At 42.8% G+C, this 19,801-nt stretch overlaps 1 protein-coding gene across 2 annotated transcripts in view; it reads left to right on the forward strand.

Moving 5' to 3' along the window:
• The window catches only part of LOC306782447 (collagen alpha-6(VI) chain-like), a 55,948-nt gene extending 39,684 nt beyond the window's left edge, over positions 1 to 16,264 (forward strand). For both annotated transcript variants that reach the window (XM_079275809.1, XM_079275810.1), the window contains exons 34-39: positions 253 to 746; positions 1,723 to 1,813; positions 10,294 to 10,947; positions 11,035 to 11,116; positions 11,677 to 11,795; positions 15,707 to 16,264. In XM_079275809.1, coding sequence (XP_079131935.1) covers positions 253 to 746; positions 1,723 to 1,813; positions 10,294 to 10,947; positions 11,035 to 11,116; positions 11,677 to 11,795; positions 15,707 to 15,948 — 1,682 coding nt within the window. In that variant the 3' untranslated portion in view covers positions 15,949 to 16,264. The remainder of the gene's footprint in view (positions 1 to 252; positions 747 to 1,722; positions 1,814 to 10,293; positions 10,948 to 11,034; positions 11,117 to 11,676; positions 11,796 to 15,706) is intronic.
• The last annotated feature ends 3,537 nt before the right edge of the window (positions 16,265 to 19,801 follow it).

Consider the following 19,801-nt stretch of genomic DNA (forward strand, 5'->3'; position numbering starts at 1 on the left):
ATGGCTTCTACAGTTAGGTTTAGGGAACAACACCAACAGTTAGGTTTAGGGAACAACACCAATAGTTAGGTTTAGGGAACAACACCAATAGTTAGGTTTAGGGAACAACACCAACAGGATGTCGGCATTAAGTCTATGAGGGAGACGGTTGGACCGCGGGACAACCCATCTGAGTGTCTCAGTATGGACAGTGATGGGGCCTTAGCTTCACTTTCTTCTCCTCAACATGAACTCTTCTTTGTTGGTGTTCAGGTCAGTCCGAGTGCCCGGCCTACCCCACCGAGCTGGTGTTGGGTCTGGACATGTCAGAGGACGTGACCCCGGCAGCCTTCGAGAGGCAGCGCTCCGTCCTCTTGTCCCTGCTGGAGGACGTCACCGTCTCAGAGAGCAACTGTCCGACGGGCGCTCGCGTGGCCGTGGTGGGTTACAGCGCCTACACCAAGTACCTGATCCGCTTCCAGGACTACCGCCGCAAGACTGAGCTGATCGAGTCCGTGAAGAACATCGCCCTGGAGAGGACGTCCAACCGGCGCCAGCTGGGGGCCGCCATGCGCTTCGTGGGTCAGAACGTCTTCAAGCGCGTCCGAGCGGGAGTGATGATGAGGAAGGTGGCGGTCTTCCTCTCTAACGGGCCGTCACAGGACGTTAATGACATCATCACCGCCGTGATGGAGTACCGAGCCCTCGGCATCGTCCCAGCAGTCATATCTCTGAAGAACGCTCCGGCTGTCGGTCGAGCCCTGCAGGTAGGTTTGGTCCAGAAGTTCAGAAGCATCACATCCAAACGTCAGGGTCTGAATCTACACCACATGTTGGAGATCATCCCTTAATCAGACTAGAAGTCTCGATGTGACTTGGCGGAAAGACACAACAAACTGCAAATGTCAACATAATCCATCTTGTCAGGCTTCAAGTAATGCGTTTGTGTTCAGTAAGCCAGAGCACCGACCAATCAGAGTCCAGTGAGGAGCGACTGGCAGCTGGGGGCGGGGCTTAAGTGTGTGAGGAGACTGTTGGTTGTAAACAGCAATGGAGGCTCCTGAAGAGGTTAGCGTAGCTGCTGTAGCATCACTTCATGGCTTCATTTAAAGAAGAGCAAAGACACTGAAGGCTTTTCTATGGAGAAAACATCTCTTCTTCTGACTGGCTTCAGTTGGAGTTTGATTGACAGATGGATCATCCAATCACTTGCCACTTGTTTTTTTTAAAGAAGGTTCTGTGTCACAAACGTGTGGTGGGTCAGGTGAAGTGATCATTTCTCTTTGGCTTCAGTTAGAAAGCTCTTCTGTGCTCCTGTTGCCCCCAAACACATTAAGTCCAACTCCATCTGACCTTCGTCTACCTGTTCAGTTATTTACCGTCTTGAGTTTGAAATGTTGTGTGTGTATGTATATATATATATATATATATATATAGATATATATATATATATATCTATATATATATATATATATAGATATATATATATATATATATATATATATATATATATATATATATATATATATATATATATATATATATATATCTATATATATATATCTATATATATATATATATATATATATATATATATATATATATATATATATATATATATATATGTATATATATGTTGAAGAACATGTTCAAGATCACACTGTTCTTTCTGGAGATGGATGTTAAGATCTTCTGTTTGTTAGAATGAACCGATTAATAACCACAGCTGCTGTGTCTCCTCAGGTCGACGACTCGGGACGCTCCATCTTCACCGTTCTGGGTAAAAACATGGCTGCTGACCTGAAGAAGGTCCAGAGCTGTGCGGTCTGCTACGGTACGCACTGAGCTTCAAATCATCAGCAATATATTATCCACACTGTGCTATATTTCTGAATGCTTTGCTTTTTGTAGGTTGAACTAACAAATTGAAGCGTCCAGACACTCAGAGAAAGAAAACTCATGTTGGCTGTTTGTATCGACGGTGTAATTGTTTCTGTCACCACCCAGAATTCATGTTCAGGGTTGAAATGTAGATATGAAAAGCGTTTTGCTCTCAGCTCCCACGTCACAATGACAGTCCAGTTCCATCTGAGCAAAACCCCCAAGATACTTTAACTCCTCTGGTCACAGAGATCCTCCATTCTGTCAGAGAACCACAGAGCTTAACAGGGTTCATACGTTGAACAAAGTGTTGGATCATCAGACGAGATCTTTCCCATGTCTGACAATTACAGCAACTTTTAAAAATCAACAATCATAAAGAGGGCCTGCAGAAGTACCGAACTACTTTTTACAACTTCCATCTGTACAAGCGAATGCAGGATCACATCTCGCCCCGACAGCTTCCTTTGAGTGTGGCCGTTTGGTTCAACTGTCAACACTTAAGGTGTAGCCGGAGTCAGACCACGGAGGATGTAGTTCAAAGCTTCCTCAGGATTTACCCAACCTGGTTTGATGAAACCAACAGAAGATGCACTCTGTGCCCCTGATCTGCTCCTGAGGATTCTGTCCAAGATAATTGAAAACTGGTTAGAACACAGCTGGTCTGAACCCAACTGCTGAGAAAATGGATGCTAAGATGGATCGAGCACTCCATAATCCTGCAGGACCATCCGCAAAGAAAACCGCCGTTCTTCAGAGTCCCCGGCCTGAGGTTTCCTTAAACTTAGAAGTGTGATTCCTCAATAATTGGAGCACTTCCTTCACCGTCCCTTTTCTGAAAAATGGGAACTACCAGCCACATCTGACGGTCTGAAGGAAATGTACTTCACGGAGGTGGACCAGGTTTTCTCACTCATAGGTCACGGGATTTTGAATCAGGAGATCCTCGTCATTGTAACACATTAATTCTTTAGGAAGTACTTTAAACGCTAGATAAGAATAACATCACTGAAGTCACAGGAGCCACCTTCTAACCAGGCCAGTTGGCTTCTTGATGATGTTGTGGAATATTTCTATGAATAGTCGGGAGAAGAGTGTCAAAGTGTTAACAAATCAATGTCAAATGAAACAGAGTCTGGATGAACGATCAAAGTTGTAATAGTCAATTTATTTGCTTGCAAGCAAAGAGAACACGTCTCACAGACACATCACCGTCATCTGTTAGAGGTGCTCTAACAACATAGTCAAATGCGTGGACATTTATCCTCAGTCAGCATGCTGTTATCTTGGTTCGCAAACAAGAATAAACAAGAAGAAGGAAACCAGTCAAGGCAGATGTTTTTCTTTGAAGCATAGTGTCCTGTCTTTACGATACCCTGAAGGCGCTTTATGAATCCCTTTGTTATCAGTTTGTCCCACAATATTTATGGAGACATCAGATGCTTCCTTTGATGTCACTGTTAACTGGTCAAAGAGTTAAGTCACAGTATTGCAGAGACGGAATAAACCGGTGAACCATCACACATCATAAATACCTAAAGAGGGTCATGCTCTCCCTGATGCTCATCAGGAAGTACCGTAATCTAAACATCTGTGTTGCCGTCTTTGAAGACAAATAATGCGCAGGAAAACAGACACCAAGATAACATAACAACAAGACCCCTGGATCCGAAATTTACGAGAATCATTTAGAAAACACAATGTTTAGTGCCTGCTCTTCTAAAACTCACATTCCTTAACCCTAAAACAGTAGACTGACATATTTTCCCATCACATTCCACTCTTTGATTACATAGTAATCACACAATATGGTAAAAATATGTTATAAGGACATTTCAACAACAACAGAAGTATTACCCACAAGTATGATTTGAAAATACATCACTTGAGAGAACTGAAGAAAAACTGTTCTTGTGAGATAAAAGATCCCATGAATGTAGTAGGCAATATAATTCAATAAACACAAAAGAATAAAAAAAAATAGAAATCAAAAACTGTCTTGAGTGCAACAGCCACCAGTTTGTATGGAATTCACCCGAGCAACTGGTTTGTGTGAGCAGCTTTGTTTGCGTTGACACCGTGAGGTTTCCACAAAACTGTCAGAGACACTGTACGCTCAGACAGATTGAATTATACAGAAATAAAATGAAAACAAAACGAGCAATAATGTGAATATAGTTATCATAAAAAGTTTTTCGTCCTTTAGAAGCCTGACTGTTCTCCTTTTCTTGTGTTTGTTGGCATAAACACGTGTTGAGAGGGGCTCTTCCAGCCGTCTTTCTTGCGTGGCATCCACGTCGAGTTGTAGACAGTTAACACAGAACACACACGTGTCTGTCGGCTAACTGCCCGTCGTGATCCCGTCCGTGAATCACTGCATCTCAGTTGTTGATGGCACCATCGTCGTCTCTCATCCCTCGGTGGTGCCGGTTGGTGTAGGTGTTCGCTCACCTGAAGCTTCTCCTGGGTCTGGAACCTTTTTGCAGTGTGACGCGTGGACCCAAGTTGCCCTCTCAGCTACTTTGACAGCCGTCTGAGTGACGAGGAGGACCTGGAATGGACTTCCTTCTGAAGTCTTTCACCACCTCGAAATCACCAGCTTATGGAGAGGTCCTTCAGCTGGTCTCTGGAGGGCAGCTGCTACCTGTTGTCTTATGTTAGATAGAGCAAACGACAATTGTGCACAATATGTTTACATTTTCATGTGTTCGCATAAGGCGGTTTGAGGGAAGTGGTGCTCTCGGTGCTTCCGTGCCCACATGGGGAGGAAAAACCAAAGCTTTTGTCCAAGACAGACTTGTGTCAGCACAACATTTTGCTAACTTGGTCTTAAGTGTTTCATTTAATGCTTAACATTTAACATCCCCCCTTTTGACACATGGTCTAACCCATGAGTCAACTCAGCGTAGTGAGAGAAATAATGTTTAGGCAAACAAGGTTTACCGTCAGATTTTAGAAAACTGTCTGTTTCCATAATGCACCAAAATCATATCTGCAGCCAGTGTGAATAGTCACAGTGTTACCCTCTGCGAGTTTGCAGGCTTCCATGAGTACGATAAGCTCTGCTGTAACCTAAGTTAGCGTAACAATGGAAGAGACCACATAGCAATCTATCTAAGCTAAGCCATACATAATGTTATAACAATTGAATATCATAAGTGAGAAATATTTTCGTAGACACACCGAACCTAAAACAAAAACAAAAAAAATCGCCTTCACAACATCAGCTTCAGCATTTCCTGTTGAAATGGGATCAAAAGCGTTAGTGGGAGTGTCGGTGAGGTCAGGTTTCTGTATGCAGACCTGTTGAAGAGAAACTACATCGTTAATCAGCCTTCCATCTGCTGGAGGAGGAGAAAGAGTGTTAGGATTAAGGGTCGTACATCGTTTCAAAGTAGTGTTAGGCAAATCTATTGTATTCATTTGCTCTAATCTGTAAAAAACAGCATAAGGAAACATGTCGCAATATCACGTGCAACAGCATGCAGACAGAAGAGGTCGTGGTGCTGTGAGGTCTAACCTAGTCGAGTAACCAGGCCTTTGTCTGCCCCCCTGTTCCTAAGTCTAAACTAATGTCATGTAACCGTCTCTCAGGTCAACGTATCGTATGAACAGTGTGTCAAGTTCAGATAGTCCAAGTGTAGCTGATAGTAATGCGTCCTCTATGTCATTAAAAACAGCAGTCAAGTAATCAGTCTGGGTCAGTTTGTCTTGCGCATAAAGATATTACCATGAATCATGGAAGAGAGGAGTACCTCTCTTCCTGACTAGTTTGGGATTCACTTTCTATAATATGACGTCATTCCTAAGAAGCTCATCATTCGTTTCTTAGTTTATAGTTTAGGCACAGTTTGAATTGCCTGTATTATTTTGGGAGGGAGGGTGTTTGTCCTCTGCTGTGATCACATGTCCCAGATATGAAACTTTATCGAGAGCAAATTGCAATTTGGACCGTTAGCCTCGAGACCATTTACAGCCAAAACCTAAATAGGACAACTGTAATTCTAAATTATTCTAATTTACATGCTTCTTCTTTGGCCTGCAAATCATGATATCATCAACATATTGTAAAAAGGCTGAACCATTTGGTAAGTGTAAATTAACCAGATTGTTTCACAAGGCTTTGTTAAATACATCAGGGCTTTTGGGTGGCAAAAGTCTTTCCCCACTGGGGATTAATAAAGTTGTCCTAATCTAATCTAATCTAATCTAATCTTTCTGAATAACCCTAAGGACACCTGGGTCCAGGTAGAGACTCTTCCTTTATGAGAAAGCAAAATAAAAATTGACTGTCCTTGTGCACAGGTACAGGAAAAATAAAACAAAATAAAATAAAATAAAATATGCATTGGCCCAGTCGACGACGAAATAAGTCTGGAGGGATGAGTGACATAATGGTGTGTGGGTTAGAAATTTGAGGTGCTCGCGGCTGCACCAAACCTGCTTACAAATGTTCGCCAAATCGTCACTCAATTGATTCCCTCAGATCATGAATTTTCTTTACCGGTAAATTTTAGTGTGCACACTGGTGAATCATCACACTCCATTATTATATAGCCTTCAATAAAAACTCAAAAACAGGTGTAATACTTTCAATAGCCTCTCATTTGAGACAGCTCAGCCATGTTGACAGATGTGTGTGTGTGTTTTATCAAACATAAGTTGAATGACTCTTTTTACCGATAAAATTGATTTGTGTAAGTCACCTTTGTTTCTGTACATTACCAGGATCCTCTATATTGCTGAAGTCAGTGAATTGAGTCTGACTTGCTGCCAGTCAGACACACCAGTCCTGGGCTTGTACCATGTGGAAACATGTGGAAACATGTGGAAACATGTGGAAACATGTGGAATCCTCCCCCTTTACAAACTCAGATTGTGTGGGACACAGAGAAAGCAGCAGTACTTTTTTGTCCAACAAACTCTTATTATACCATTATATCATTCCCACTTCTCTAAATCATACTTCCTCTAACCTTGCATCTCGTTCACGTAACCCATGTGCTGTGCAGTGAAGTGAATCAGCCTGCATGTGACAGTCTAAACATTTTCTTTTTCTTTTTTTTTTCTTAACAGTTAACGTGACTTGCTGTGACTTTCTAAATCCTTCAATCTCATTCGAATACACATGTGGGTGTGAGTGGTGTTTGTCTAGTTTCTAATGTGTATTAAATGTACACGTTTGTTATCTGAAGAATCTGAAGTTAACTCACCCTCGGTGTGGTATTTGTGCGGGTCGTTGGTCCAGCTCTGGTCTCACTCCGGTCCCTGCTGCACCCCCCTGATGGCTGATAGTCGAGCCCTCCCACCACTCCGTGTTCATGGAGCGTGAGCATCTCTTCCTCAATGTTCAAGCTGCCACATGTATGGCACACAAAGTCTTCAGTTGGTGTGTGTCAAAGCCTCTTTCAGCTTCCTCTCATGCGCTGATACATTATCAGCTGCATGCTTGCATCTGTGCTGACGAAACTTCTCTGTTGTCCGTTGTAGAACTGATCCTCATGTTCAGCATGCTGTATGTCACACAACTCTCTTGTGTGATGTTCTCCAGGCTTACGGATGGCGGAAAGCCTTCTTACAAAGTTCAGTCAGAGCTGTCACCGCATGTTTATACGGCCAGTTTTCACCATTCTCGTATGCAACTCACTTCAGGTTTGAATGCCGCAGATATTTTCTGTCATTGACATGGTACCTGTAGATTTTGACGAGTCTGGTTGTCTTCTTCATCCTCGACGTGTTGAGTGGTGGGTGTCGTTCAAGTTGTTTGTGGCTGGGGAGCATACAGCAGGAAGCGGAATCCCCAGACCAGGACCAAGGACTAAAAATGAACAAAACAAACAGAACAAAACAGCTGCCGAAAGTTCAGCAGCACATGTTAGACAACGTCTCATGTAGAGATACAATGCTTAGATCTCTGTGTTTCTGTGTTTCTGTGTGCCTCTGTGTGTGTGTGTTTGTGTGTGTGACCCCTCTTTCAGCTGCTGCAAGCGAGCATGGTGTCTGTGTCTGTGTGTGTGTGTGTGTGTGTGTGTGTGTGTGTCTGTGTGTGTGTGTGTGTGTGTGTGTGTGTGTGTCTGTGTGTGTGTGTGTGTCTGTGTGTGTGTCTGTGTGTGTGTGTGTGTGTGTGTGTCTGTGTGTGTGTGTGTGCGTGTGTCTGTGTGTGTGCGTGTGTCTGTGTGTGTGTGTGTGTGTGTCTGTGTGTGTGCGTGTGTCTGTGTGTGTGTGTGTGTGTGTGTGTGTGTGAGTCTGTGTGTGTCTGTGTGTGTGTGTGTGTGTGTCTGTGTGTGTGCGTGTGTCTGTGTGTGTGTGTGTGTCTGTGTGTGTGTGTGTGTGTGCGTGTGCCTGTGCCTGTGTCTGTGTGTGTGTGTGTGTGCGTGTCTGTGTGTGTGCGTGTCTGTGTCTGTGTGTGCGTGTGCGTGTGTGTGTGTCACCCCTGCATTCCTCTCTCTCTCTGCTCATATGCCTCTCTGTCTATTTTAAACAGTTACACATATTTTCGTGTCCTCTTGGACATCAACTTATTTGTATCTGCTTCACCTCTTTCTCTGCTCCAAGCACGTTTTGAGTTGATCAAATTTTAATCGTCGGCTAAAAACTGCCTCTTTCAGTGAATCCCAATTTTGTTCATTCTTCCAATTATTTGGCAGTCTGATTGTCCTTGTCCCACATTTATTTATTATCGGAGGTAAAACCTTGGCATCGGGCTGCTCAGACTCATTCTATGACTTTTATCATTCCCAAATGTTTCACTTTTATTTCTAAGTCTTTGACTCGGTCTTTCTTTGTACATTTAATCTGTTTCAATTTACCTTCGAAATCCCCTCTTTACATTTTGAGCTTCGCGGCGCTCAATCAGCCGTTTTCAGGAAAACCAAACTCCTTTGACCAGTACGTGAGGCATTCTAAACACCAGTTTCCATATTTCTGTTGCATCATATCAATTATTGGACCCGAGGGCTCTGCGCTTTTACTACTTTTCCACCCATCTTTCAGGCGTGGATACGTTAACGTTACCTTTACAGTACAGTCGTCACCATACAACGTATGTTTATTCTCTCGAAGGAAAACTTTTTGCAAAAAACCTCGTTTGAAACTCACGCTATGTTGGAAAATCACGAATACCTTATTTCAAATGTTATTTGAAGTTCACGTTAGTTATTTATCACGATTCTTATTCTATCAGTATAGAATTCACGGAATTTTAACCACGGTCTTACAACAAACCAATTGTAGTCAAGCGATCTGTGTCTACTATCACCGTATAACACAATCCTGTCTTCTACGTAAAAGCGTGCAAATAGTGAGATGCCAGAAAATGAAAAAAAGGTGTTTAAATGAACCACATAAACGAAACCACGAACGTCAAAAACAATTGTTACCCAAATAATAAAAAATAAAAAATGACTACTTGACCATTCATCTGTGTCTGTTAAATCATATGACCTTAGTATAATTTTACCATTACTTTTACAATTGGAATTTTAACTTTCTTACCCGTTTGTAGAAATTAATTCTTTTTCGTTGGATTCGCGTGCCGTCAATCAGAAACTCCCTCAGGTCTGCCGGCTCTCTCTCTCTCGGCTAATGAGGTATGAGACAGGAAACTTCAGTTATGGATTCCTGGAGAGGCCTTCTCCTCCGGTCAGTCCCTCTGGAGCTCTGATAGACAGTCAGTGAATCCTGCCGACAACGCCAAATTGTTGTGGAATATTTCTATGAATAGTCGGGAGAAGAGTGTTAAAGTGTTAACAAATCAATGTCAAATGAAACAGAGTCTGGATGAACGATCAAAGTTGTAATAGTCAATTTATTTGCTTGCAAGCAAAGAGAACACAGTCTCACAGACACATCACCGTCATCTGTTAGAGGTGCTCTAACAACATAGTCAAATGCGTGGACATTTATCCTCAGTCAGCATGCTGTTATCTTGGTTCGCAAACAAGAATAAACAAGAAGAAGGAAACCAGTCAAGGCAGATGTTTTTCTTTGAAGCATAGTGTCCTGTCTTTACGATACCCTGAAGGCGCTTTATGAATCCCTTTGTTATCAGTTTGTCCCACAATATTTATGGAGACATCAGATGCTTCCTTTGATGTCACTGTTAACTGGTCAAAGAGTTAAGTATTGCAGAGACGGAATAAACCGGTGAACCATCACACATCATAAATACCTAAAGAGGGTCATGCTCTCCCTGATGCTCATCAGGAAGTACCGTAATCTAAACATCTGTGTTGCCGTCTTTGAAGACAAATAATGCACAGGAAAACAGACACCAAGATAACATAACAACAAGACCCCTGGATCCGAAATTTACGAGAATCATTTAGAAAACACAATGTTTAGTGCCTGCTCTTCTAAAACTCACATTCCCTAACCCTAAAACAGTAGACTGACATATTTTCCCATCACAATGATTACTGTTTTCTTCTTCAGACCCCTGCCAGCGCTCGGAGCAGTGCGCCTTCATCCAGGAACCGGTGCAGCCTCAGGAGGTGGACATGGACCTGGTCATGGTGGTGGACAGCTCCAGGGAGGTGCAGGCGGACGAGTACGCCGGCGTCCAGCAGCTACTGGGCTCTGTGGTGGAACAGCTGGTCGTGAGCCCGCAGCCCCGCAGGGCCGGCAACCAGGCCCGGGTGGCCGTGGTCCAACAGAGCGGCACCCGGGATACAAAGGTAGGGTTTGGCCTCGGGACCTACCAGACCAGCGCCCTGATGAGGAACCACCTGATCCGGAACATGACGCAGCAGGGCGGATCGTCGGCATTGGGACGGGCGCTGGAGTTCACGCTGAAGGAGGTGCTCCTGAAGGCCGGCCAGCCCCGGAGGAGGAAGGTGCTGCTGACCGTGGTGGGCACCCAGACGGCTCACGAGGACCGAGCCAAGCTGCGCTACATCTCCCAGAAGGCCAAGTGTGAGGGGGCAGCGCTGTTTGTGGTGACGGTCGGCGATCGCTACGACCGGACGCAGGTGGAGGAGCTGGCCAGTCCACCGGTTCAGCAGCACCTGATCCACATGGGCAGTCTGAAGGCTGAGGAGCAGGGATACGCCCAGCGCTTCTTCAGAGTCTTCCTCTCCGCCCTCAACAGTAAGACCAGACCCACAGTTTGTCATCTAGATACCAACTTTTCATTCATTTCTTCTCATCGTTTCATTGTATTGGTGTTTATTTCAGAGGGAATGAACACGTATCCTCCTCCTTCATTGAAAAAGACCTGCAACCAGCTGAGAGACAAAGAATTCTCTCCTCAGGACGAGTAACTCACACTGTCTAAGGATTTACACATTTACTGAAGATGTGACCCAAACTAATCACATTATGGGAACCGAACCTCCAGGCACCTTCGTTCGAAGTGGGCTAAATTTATTCTGATGAAAACATACAACTTGAAAAGCTCTCAGTGTGAATCTATTTAAGTATATAAGTTCATCTTGTTTTTTTGTATTTGTGTCAAAATCAGAATTTAAGCCCACGGTGCAGTTTCCCTTTAATGTTAACTGTTTGACCATCTTCATCTTCTCAAAACATTCATGTGGACAAGATCGTATGACAGTTTAAATATACTTAAAATACCAAAGGGAAAAGTATTCATAGAGTCATTATTGATGCATTAATGTTGCTCTTCTTCTGCTGGGGAGTCTTATGTTCATGCATTAAAACATCATTATCTATATGAAGTCAAACTAAAGCTGTCGGATGAATGTAGAGCAGTCCTCTGAGATGGGACCACAGATGTGATGTTGTCAGTTAAAGAATGAGACTTCATCACTGATTCAGAAGAATATTCTGAATGAGTGATTTCTGCTGTGTGTCCAGTGAGGCGGAGCAGAGGGACGAGGAGACGAGAGGACCGACTCAGTCTGGACAGATGGACATCATGGACACTCTGAGCGGAGGAGACGGACAGAGTGTCCTCTCAGGGGCTGAACTCAACGGTAGAACACACACACACTCTTACACACACACACACACACACACACACACCTGAACCATGTCTAACTATAAACCTGAACCAGCCCTAACTATAAACCTGAACCAGTCCTAACTATAAACCTGAACCAGGTCTAACTATAAACCTGAACCAGCCCTAACTATAAACCTGAACCAGCCCTAACTATAAACCTGAACCAGGTCTAACTATAAACCTGAACCAGCCCTAACTATAAACCTGAACCAGCCCTAACTATAAACCTGAACCAGCCCTAACTATAAACCTGAACCAGGTCTAACTATAAACCTGAACCAGCCCTAACTATAAACCTGAACCAGCCCTAACTATAAACCTGAACCAGCCCTAACTATAAACCTGAACCAGCCCTAACTATAAACCTGAACCAGCCCTAACTATAAACCTGAACCAGCCCTAACTATAAACCTGAACCAGTCCTAACTATAAACCTGAACCAGGTCTAACTATAAACCTGAACCAGCCCTAACTATAAACCTGAACCAGCCCCAACTATAAACCTGAACCAGCCCCAACTATAAACCTGAACCAGTCCTAACTATAAACCTGAACCAGGTCTAACTATAAACCTGAACCAGCCCTAACTATAAACCTGAACCAGCCCTAACTATAAACCTGAACCAGCCCTAACTATAAACCTGAACCAGCCCTAACTATAAACCTGAACCAGCCCTAACTATAAACCTGAACCAGTCCTAACTATAAACCTGAACCAGGTCTAACTATAAACCTGAACCAGCCCTAACTATAAACCTGAACCAGCCCTAACTATAAACCTGAACCAGCCCCAACTATAAACCTGAACCAGCCCTAACTATAAACCTGAACCAGGTCTAACTATAAACCTGAACCAGGTCTAACTATAAACCTGAACCAGGTCTAACTATAAACCTGAACCAGCCCTAACTATAAACCTGAACCAGCCCTAACTATAAACCTGAACCAGCCCTAACTATAAACCTGAACCAGTCCTAACTATAAACCTGAACCAGGTCTAACTATAAACCTGAACCAGCCCTAACTATAAACCTGAACCAGCCCTAACTATAAACCTGAACCAGCCCTAACTATAAACCTGAACCAGTCCTAACTATAAACCTGAACCAGGTCTAACTATAAACCTGAACCAGCCCTAACTATAAACCTGAACCAGCCCCAACTATAAACCTGAACCAGCCCCAACTATAAACCTGAACCAGTCCTAACTATAAACCTGAACCAGGTCTAACTATAAACCTGAACCAGCCCTAACTATAAACCTGAACCAGCCCTAACTATAAACCTGAACCAGGTCTAACTATAAACCTGAACCAGCCCTAACTATAAACCTGAACCAGCCCTAACTATAAACCTGAACCAGCCCTAACTATAAACCTGAACCAGCCCTAACTATAAACCTGAACCAGCCCTAACTATAAACCTGAACCAGTCCTAACTATAAACCTGAACCAGGTCTAACTATAAACCTGAACCAGCCCTAACTATAAACCTGAACCAGCCCCAACTATAAACCTGAACCAGCCCCAACTATAAACCTGAACCAGTCCTAACTATAAACCTGAACCAGGTCTAACTATAAACCTGAACCAGCCCTAACTATAAACCTGAACCAGCCCTAACTATAAACCTGAACCAGCCCTAACTATAAACCTGAACCAGCCCTAACTATAAACCTGAACCAGCCCTAACTATAAACCTGAACCAGTCCTAACTATAAACCTGAACCAGGTCTAACTATAAACCTGAACCAGCCCTAACTATAAACCTGAACCAGCCCTAACTATAAACCTGAACCAGCCCCAACTATAAACCTGAACCAGCCCTAACTATAAACCTGAACCAGGTCTAACTATAAACCTGAACCAGGTCTAACTATAAACCTGAACCAGGTCTAACTATAAACCTGAACCAGCCCTAACTATAAACCTGAACCAGCCCTAACTATAAACCTGAACCAGCCCTAACTATAAACCTGAACCAGTCCTAACTATAAACCTGAACCAGGTCTAACTATAAACCTGAACCAGCCCTAACTATAAACCTGAACCAGCCCCAACTATAAACCTGAACCAGTTCTAACTATAAACCTACACCAGCCCTAACTATAAACCTGAACCAGCCCTAACTATAAACCTGAACCAGCCCTAACTATAAACCTGAACCAGCCCTAACTATAAACCTGAACCAGCCCCAACTATAAACCTGAACCAGCCCTAACTAGAAACCTGAACCAGCCCTAACTAGAAACCTGAACCAGCCCTAACTATAAACCTGAACCAGGTCTAACTATAAACCTGAACCAGTCCTAACTATAAACCTGAACCAGCCCTAACTATAAACCTGAACCAGCCCTAACTATAAACCTGAAGCAGGTCTAACTATAAACCTGAACCAGCCCTAACTATAAACCTGAAGCAGGTCTAACTATAAACCTGAAGCAGGTCTAACTATAAACCTGAAGCAGGTCTAACTATAAACCTGAACCAGCCCCAACTATAAACCTGAACCAGCCCCAACTATAAACCTGAACCAGCCCCAACTATAAACCTGAACCAGCCCTAACTATAAACCTGAACCAGTCCCAACTATAAACCTGAACCAGGTCTAACTATAAACCTGAACCAGCCCCAACTATAAACCTGAACCAGGTCTAACTATAAACCTGAACCAGCCCCAACTATAAACCTGAACCAGGTCTAACTATAAACCTGAACCAGCCCTAACTATAAACCTGAACCAGCCCTAACTATAAACCTGAACCAGGTCTAACTATAAACCTGAACCAGCCCTAACTATAAACCTGAACCAGGTCTAACTATAAATCTGAACCAGGTCTAACTATAAACCTGAACCAGCGCTAACTATAAACCTGAACCAGGTCTAACTATAAACCTGAACCAGCCCTAACTATAAACCTGAACCAGGTCTAACTATAAATCTGAACCAGGTCTAACTATAAACCTGAACCAGCCCTAACTATAAACCTGAACCAGGTCTAACTATAAACCTGAACCAACCCTAACTATAAACCTGAACCAGGTCTAACTATAAACCTGAACCAGCCCTAACTATAAACCTGAACCAGGTCTAACTATAAACCTGAACCAGCCCTAACTATAAACCTGAACCAGCCCTAACTATAAACCTGAACCAGGTCTAACTATAAACCTGAACCAGCCCTAACTATAAACCTGAACCAGCCCTAACTATAAACCTGAACCAGGTCTAACTATAAACCTGAACCAGCCCTAACTATAAACCTGAACCAGGTCTAACTATAAATCTGAACCAGGTCTAACTATAAACCTGAACCAGCCCTAACTATAAACCTGAACCAGCCCTAACTATAAACCTGAACCAGGTCTAACTATAAATCTGAACCAGGTCTAACTATAAACCTGAACCAGCCCTAACTATAAACCTGAACCAGCCCTAACTATAAACCTGAACCAGGTCTAACTATAAACCTGAACCAGCCCTAACTATAAACCTGAACCAGCCCTAACTATAAACCTGAACCAGGTCTAACTATAAATCTGAACCAGGTCTAACTATAAACCTGAACCAGCCCTAACTATAAACCTGAACCAGCCCTAACTATAAACCTGAACCAGGTCTAACTATAAACCTGAACCAGCCCTAACTATAAACCTGAACCAGGTCTAACTATAAACCTGAACCAGGTCTAACTATAAACCTGAACCAGCCCTAACTATAAACCTGAACCAGGTCTAACTATAAACCTGAACCAGGTCTAACTATAAACCTGAACCAGCCCTAACTATAAACCTGAACCAGGTCTAACTATAACTCTGAACCAGGTCTAACTATAAACCTGAGCTTCATAGACCTTCGTCTCTGCCTCCTGTCTTCCTCCAGATGTCTGTCTCCTCAGACAGGATATCGGCGGATGCTACAACTTCACCGTGATGTGGTTCTTTGACCGCGACGAGGGGAGATGCTCTCGCTTCCATTACGGTGGCTGTGGCGGCAACGAGAACCGCTTCGAGACGAGTAAGGACTGTGAGAGACTCTGTCCTACGAGGAGAGGAGGAGGAAGAGGAAGAAGAAGAGGAAACTCAGGAGGTCTCCGTCGGTTGCAGAAAGCTACTTTGCACTAAACGTGAATCAGGAAAATCTTCCAGTTCTTCACAGAGAACTTAAAAGTTGAAACTATTCCAAACTGTTTTCATCACTTCCTGTTTCCTTCACTTTGTCTCCTTCATGTTCTGCTTCTCCTAAAGAAGAGAGCTTTTTGTTCTTTGTCATCTTCACTGTGATTTGTCCAGGAGATTAAAGACTGTTGATGTTTTTTAAAGAAGATCAGTTGAAAACCAGAACTATTCAAATACAGGTCACATGGTTCATCTGGATTCATTAACATTCTGTGAACATATTTTGTATTAGTTTCTGATTAAACTATATATTTCATATAAATAGTCTATTATTATCCATATAACATAGTATTATATATGTATTCATATTTAATATCTTATTAAAAATAAGGATTAATATACTTCAGCAGAAATAAGAAGTAGTCTTTCTACCACAAGGAGGAGCCACGTGCTCTGGTGTTCTGCTGCACTTAGTACAATTTTGAGGTACTTAACTTGAGTATTGATATTTTTTGCTACTTTATAAAGTACCTAAAAGTCTAAATATTCTCTTTTTTTAATCCACTACATTTGTCTAAAACTAATCTTTGCAGATTAAACCAGCCAACAGTATAATGCTGTAAATAAAACATGAAATATCAAATCACTTATTGAAACAGAACACAGACTTTACTTGATATCAACGTTGAGACCGATCGGTCCGGTTTCAAACAGCAACACAACAAACAACACGGACGCCTCAAATCCTGTTTGATGGTAGAAACCTGGTGAGTCTCTTTAGAGAAACCAAAGTTTCACATGAGTCGACTTTCAGCTGGAGCCAAAGGATCCATTCAAACATGTTGACCCCAGAAACAGGTCCTGGTTTCTACAGGACCGGTCCTGGTTTCTAGACTACAGGTACTGGTTTCTACAGTAATGGTTTCTACAGGACTGACCACAGACCCCAGGGAACATAAACTTAATTTAAAACCTTGAAGCTGCTTTCTGTGTTGATCTTCATGAAGTCCAGAAGAAGAAGAAACAAACACTATTTACAAAACCCAGATCAGTGTAAGTGTTGGTAAGAGCAACATGAATGTGATCGAAAATACATTTTACAAATAAATCAAATGAATGTAGTGGAGCTGAAGATGTGAAGGTTTCCTGGAGGTGGCGCCAAAGGATCAGATCTACAGGATCAGATCTACAGGATCAGATTTACAGGATCAGATTTACAGGATCAGATTTACAGGATCAGATCTAGAGGATCAGATCTAGAGGATCAGATCTAGAGGATCAGATTTACAGGATCAGATCTACAGGATCAGATTTACAGGATCAGATTTACAGGATCAGATTTACAGGATCAGATTTACAGGATCAGATCTAGAGGATCAGATCTAGAGGATCAGATCTAGAGGATCAGATTTACAGGATCAGATCTAGAGGATCAGATCTAGAGGATCAGATTTACAGGATCAGATTTACAGGATCAGATCTAGAGGATCAGATCTAGAGGATCAGATCTAGAGGATCAGATTTACAGGATCAGATCTACAGGATCAGATCTACAGGATCAGATCTACAGGATGAATTGTCTTTGATGTCTGTTGTGTTGACTGGGAAAGGACTGTATATTGTTACTGTGGTTCATTAAACGTTGTGGCCACCAGGGGGCATCGATCAGAATGCACTCCAGACCACATGTTCCTTTTGAGAGGTTTATTGACAATAGTCAAACAAGCAATTGTGTGTGGTTCTGAAACAGACATACATGAAATAATAATTAGTAAATACCTCTATACAACATTGGTTTCTAATTAGGACATACAGGGACAGAATACAGGCCGTGATAAACAGGTCCGGGACTCCTACAGCCACCACTTAACGTTAGCAAACAAGGAACGCGCTACTAACTGTCAGAATAGATTGCCGTGCAAATGACACAATATAACACTTATAACTACATTAGACTAACACCAAACTTTACATCTACTTACTGGTTGTTTGCACGCACACAGTCTTGAGAGTCAAACTCCGAACAGCAACATAAACTAATCTATTTACAGACACGGCCGTCATTTCGCGCCGCCTAGCTCGTTCAAGCCTTTTCACTTCCTCAACGCCGTTAATATTAGTCCGCGAGCAGCTGACTGCCGTCCTCTTCCGCAAGGGGCGTAGTGCGGTTCCTGCTCAGCTGCTTCTCCGAAACCCGTCTGAGGTCGTCCTTCGTCACAATGTCTCTGGGTTGTCCTCGTGGGACCGGTTATCATCGTCTCAGTGTGGCTTCAGACTCGTGGTTCAGTTTGTCCTGACAGAGACAAAAAACAGCTGTAGGGACGATCCACTTATCAAACCTGCTCTAGGCAAGGCAAGGCAAGTTTATTTGTACAGCACATTTCAACAACAAGGTAATTCAAAGTGCTTCACATAAAACCATTAAAAGCATCAAAACATAAGGCAAAAGAAAAGGAGATTTAAAAAACAGTGTAAGAGATAAAATACAGTGATAAAATGCAGAAATGCAGGAAATTGATAAATATATTAATTGAATGTGGTTCAATTAAAGGCAGCAGCAAACAGAAAAGTATTCAATCTTGATTTAAATGAGCTGAGGGTCTCAGCAGACCTGCAGCTTTCTGGGACTTTGTTCCAGATATGTGGAGCAGAAACACTGAACGCTGCTTCTCCATGTTTAGTTCTGACTCTGGGAACAGAAAGTAGACCGGTCCCAGACGACCTGAGGGGTCGGGATGGTTCATAAGGTAGCAGCAGATCAGAGATGTATTTTGGCCCTAAACCATTCAGTGCTTTGTAAACCAACAGCAGGATTTTAAAGTCAATTCTTTGTTGGACAGGAAGCCAGTGCAAAGACCTCAGAACTGGAGTGATGTGATCCACCCTCCTGGTCTTAGTGAGGACTCGAGCTGCAGCGTTCTGAATCAGCTGCAGCTTTCTGACGGACTTTTTACAGAGACCTGTAAACACACCGTTACAGTAGTCCAGTCTGCTGAAGATAAATGCGTGGACAAGTTTTACCTGTTGAGACATAAATCCTCTAATCCTTGATATATTCTTCAGGTGATAGGAGGCTGATTTTGTAATTGTCTTGATGTGGCTGTTCAGGTTGAGGTCTGAATCCATAACTACACCTAGATTTCTGGCTTGGTTTGTGGGTTTTAACATCAGTGACTGAAGCTGAGCGGTGATTTTCAATTGTTCGTCCTTGGTACCGAAGACAATTACTTCTGTTTTATCTTTGTTTAATTGAAGAAAATTCTGGCACATCCAGATGTTGATTTGTTCAATGCAGTTACCCAGCCCTTGTATGGGATTATAGTCCCCTGTTGACATAGTTATGTCGATTTGTGTGTCGTCTGCATAATTATGATAACACACTTTGTTGTTTTCCATAATCTGAGCTCGTGGAAGCATGTAGATGTTGAACAGAAGAGGCCCCAGTATTGAACCTTGGGGAACACCACATGTCATTTTAGTCAGCTCTGATGTGTAATCAGCTACAGACACAAAGTATTCTCGGTCCTTCAAGTAGGATTCAAACCAGTTAAGTGCTGTGCCAGAGAGCCCCACCCAGATGTTTAGTCTTTCTAGGAGTATGGCATGGTCGACCGTGTCGAATGCAGCACTGAGATCTAGTAAGACTAAGACTGAACTTCTGCCATTGTCTATGTTTAAGTGGATGTCGTTGAAAACCTTAACAAGAGCAGTTTCAGTGCTGTGGTGCTGTCGAAAGCCTGACTGGAAAACATCAAAGCAGATATTTATGGCCAAGAAGTCGGTCAGCTGTTGGAAAACCGCTTTTTCAATTATTTTACTTAAAAATGGGAGGTTTGATATTGGCCTATACTTTTTCATC

The sequence above is a fragment of the Melanostigma gelatinosum genome (assembly GCF_949748355.1).
Source record: "Melanostigma gelatinosum genome assembly, chromosome: 9".
In the NCBI taxonomy this organism is placed as follows: domain Eukaryota; kingdom Metazoa; phylum Chordata; class Actinopteri; order Perciformes; family Zoarcidae; genus Melanostigma; species Melanostigma gelatinosum.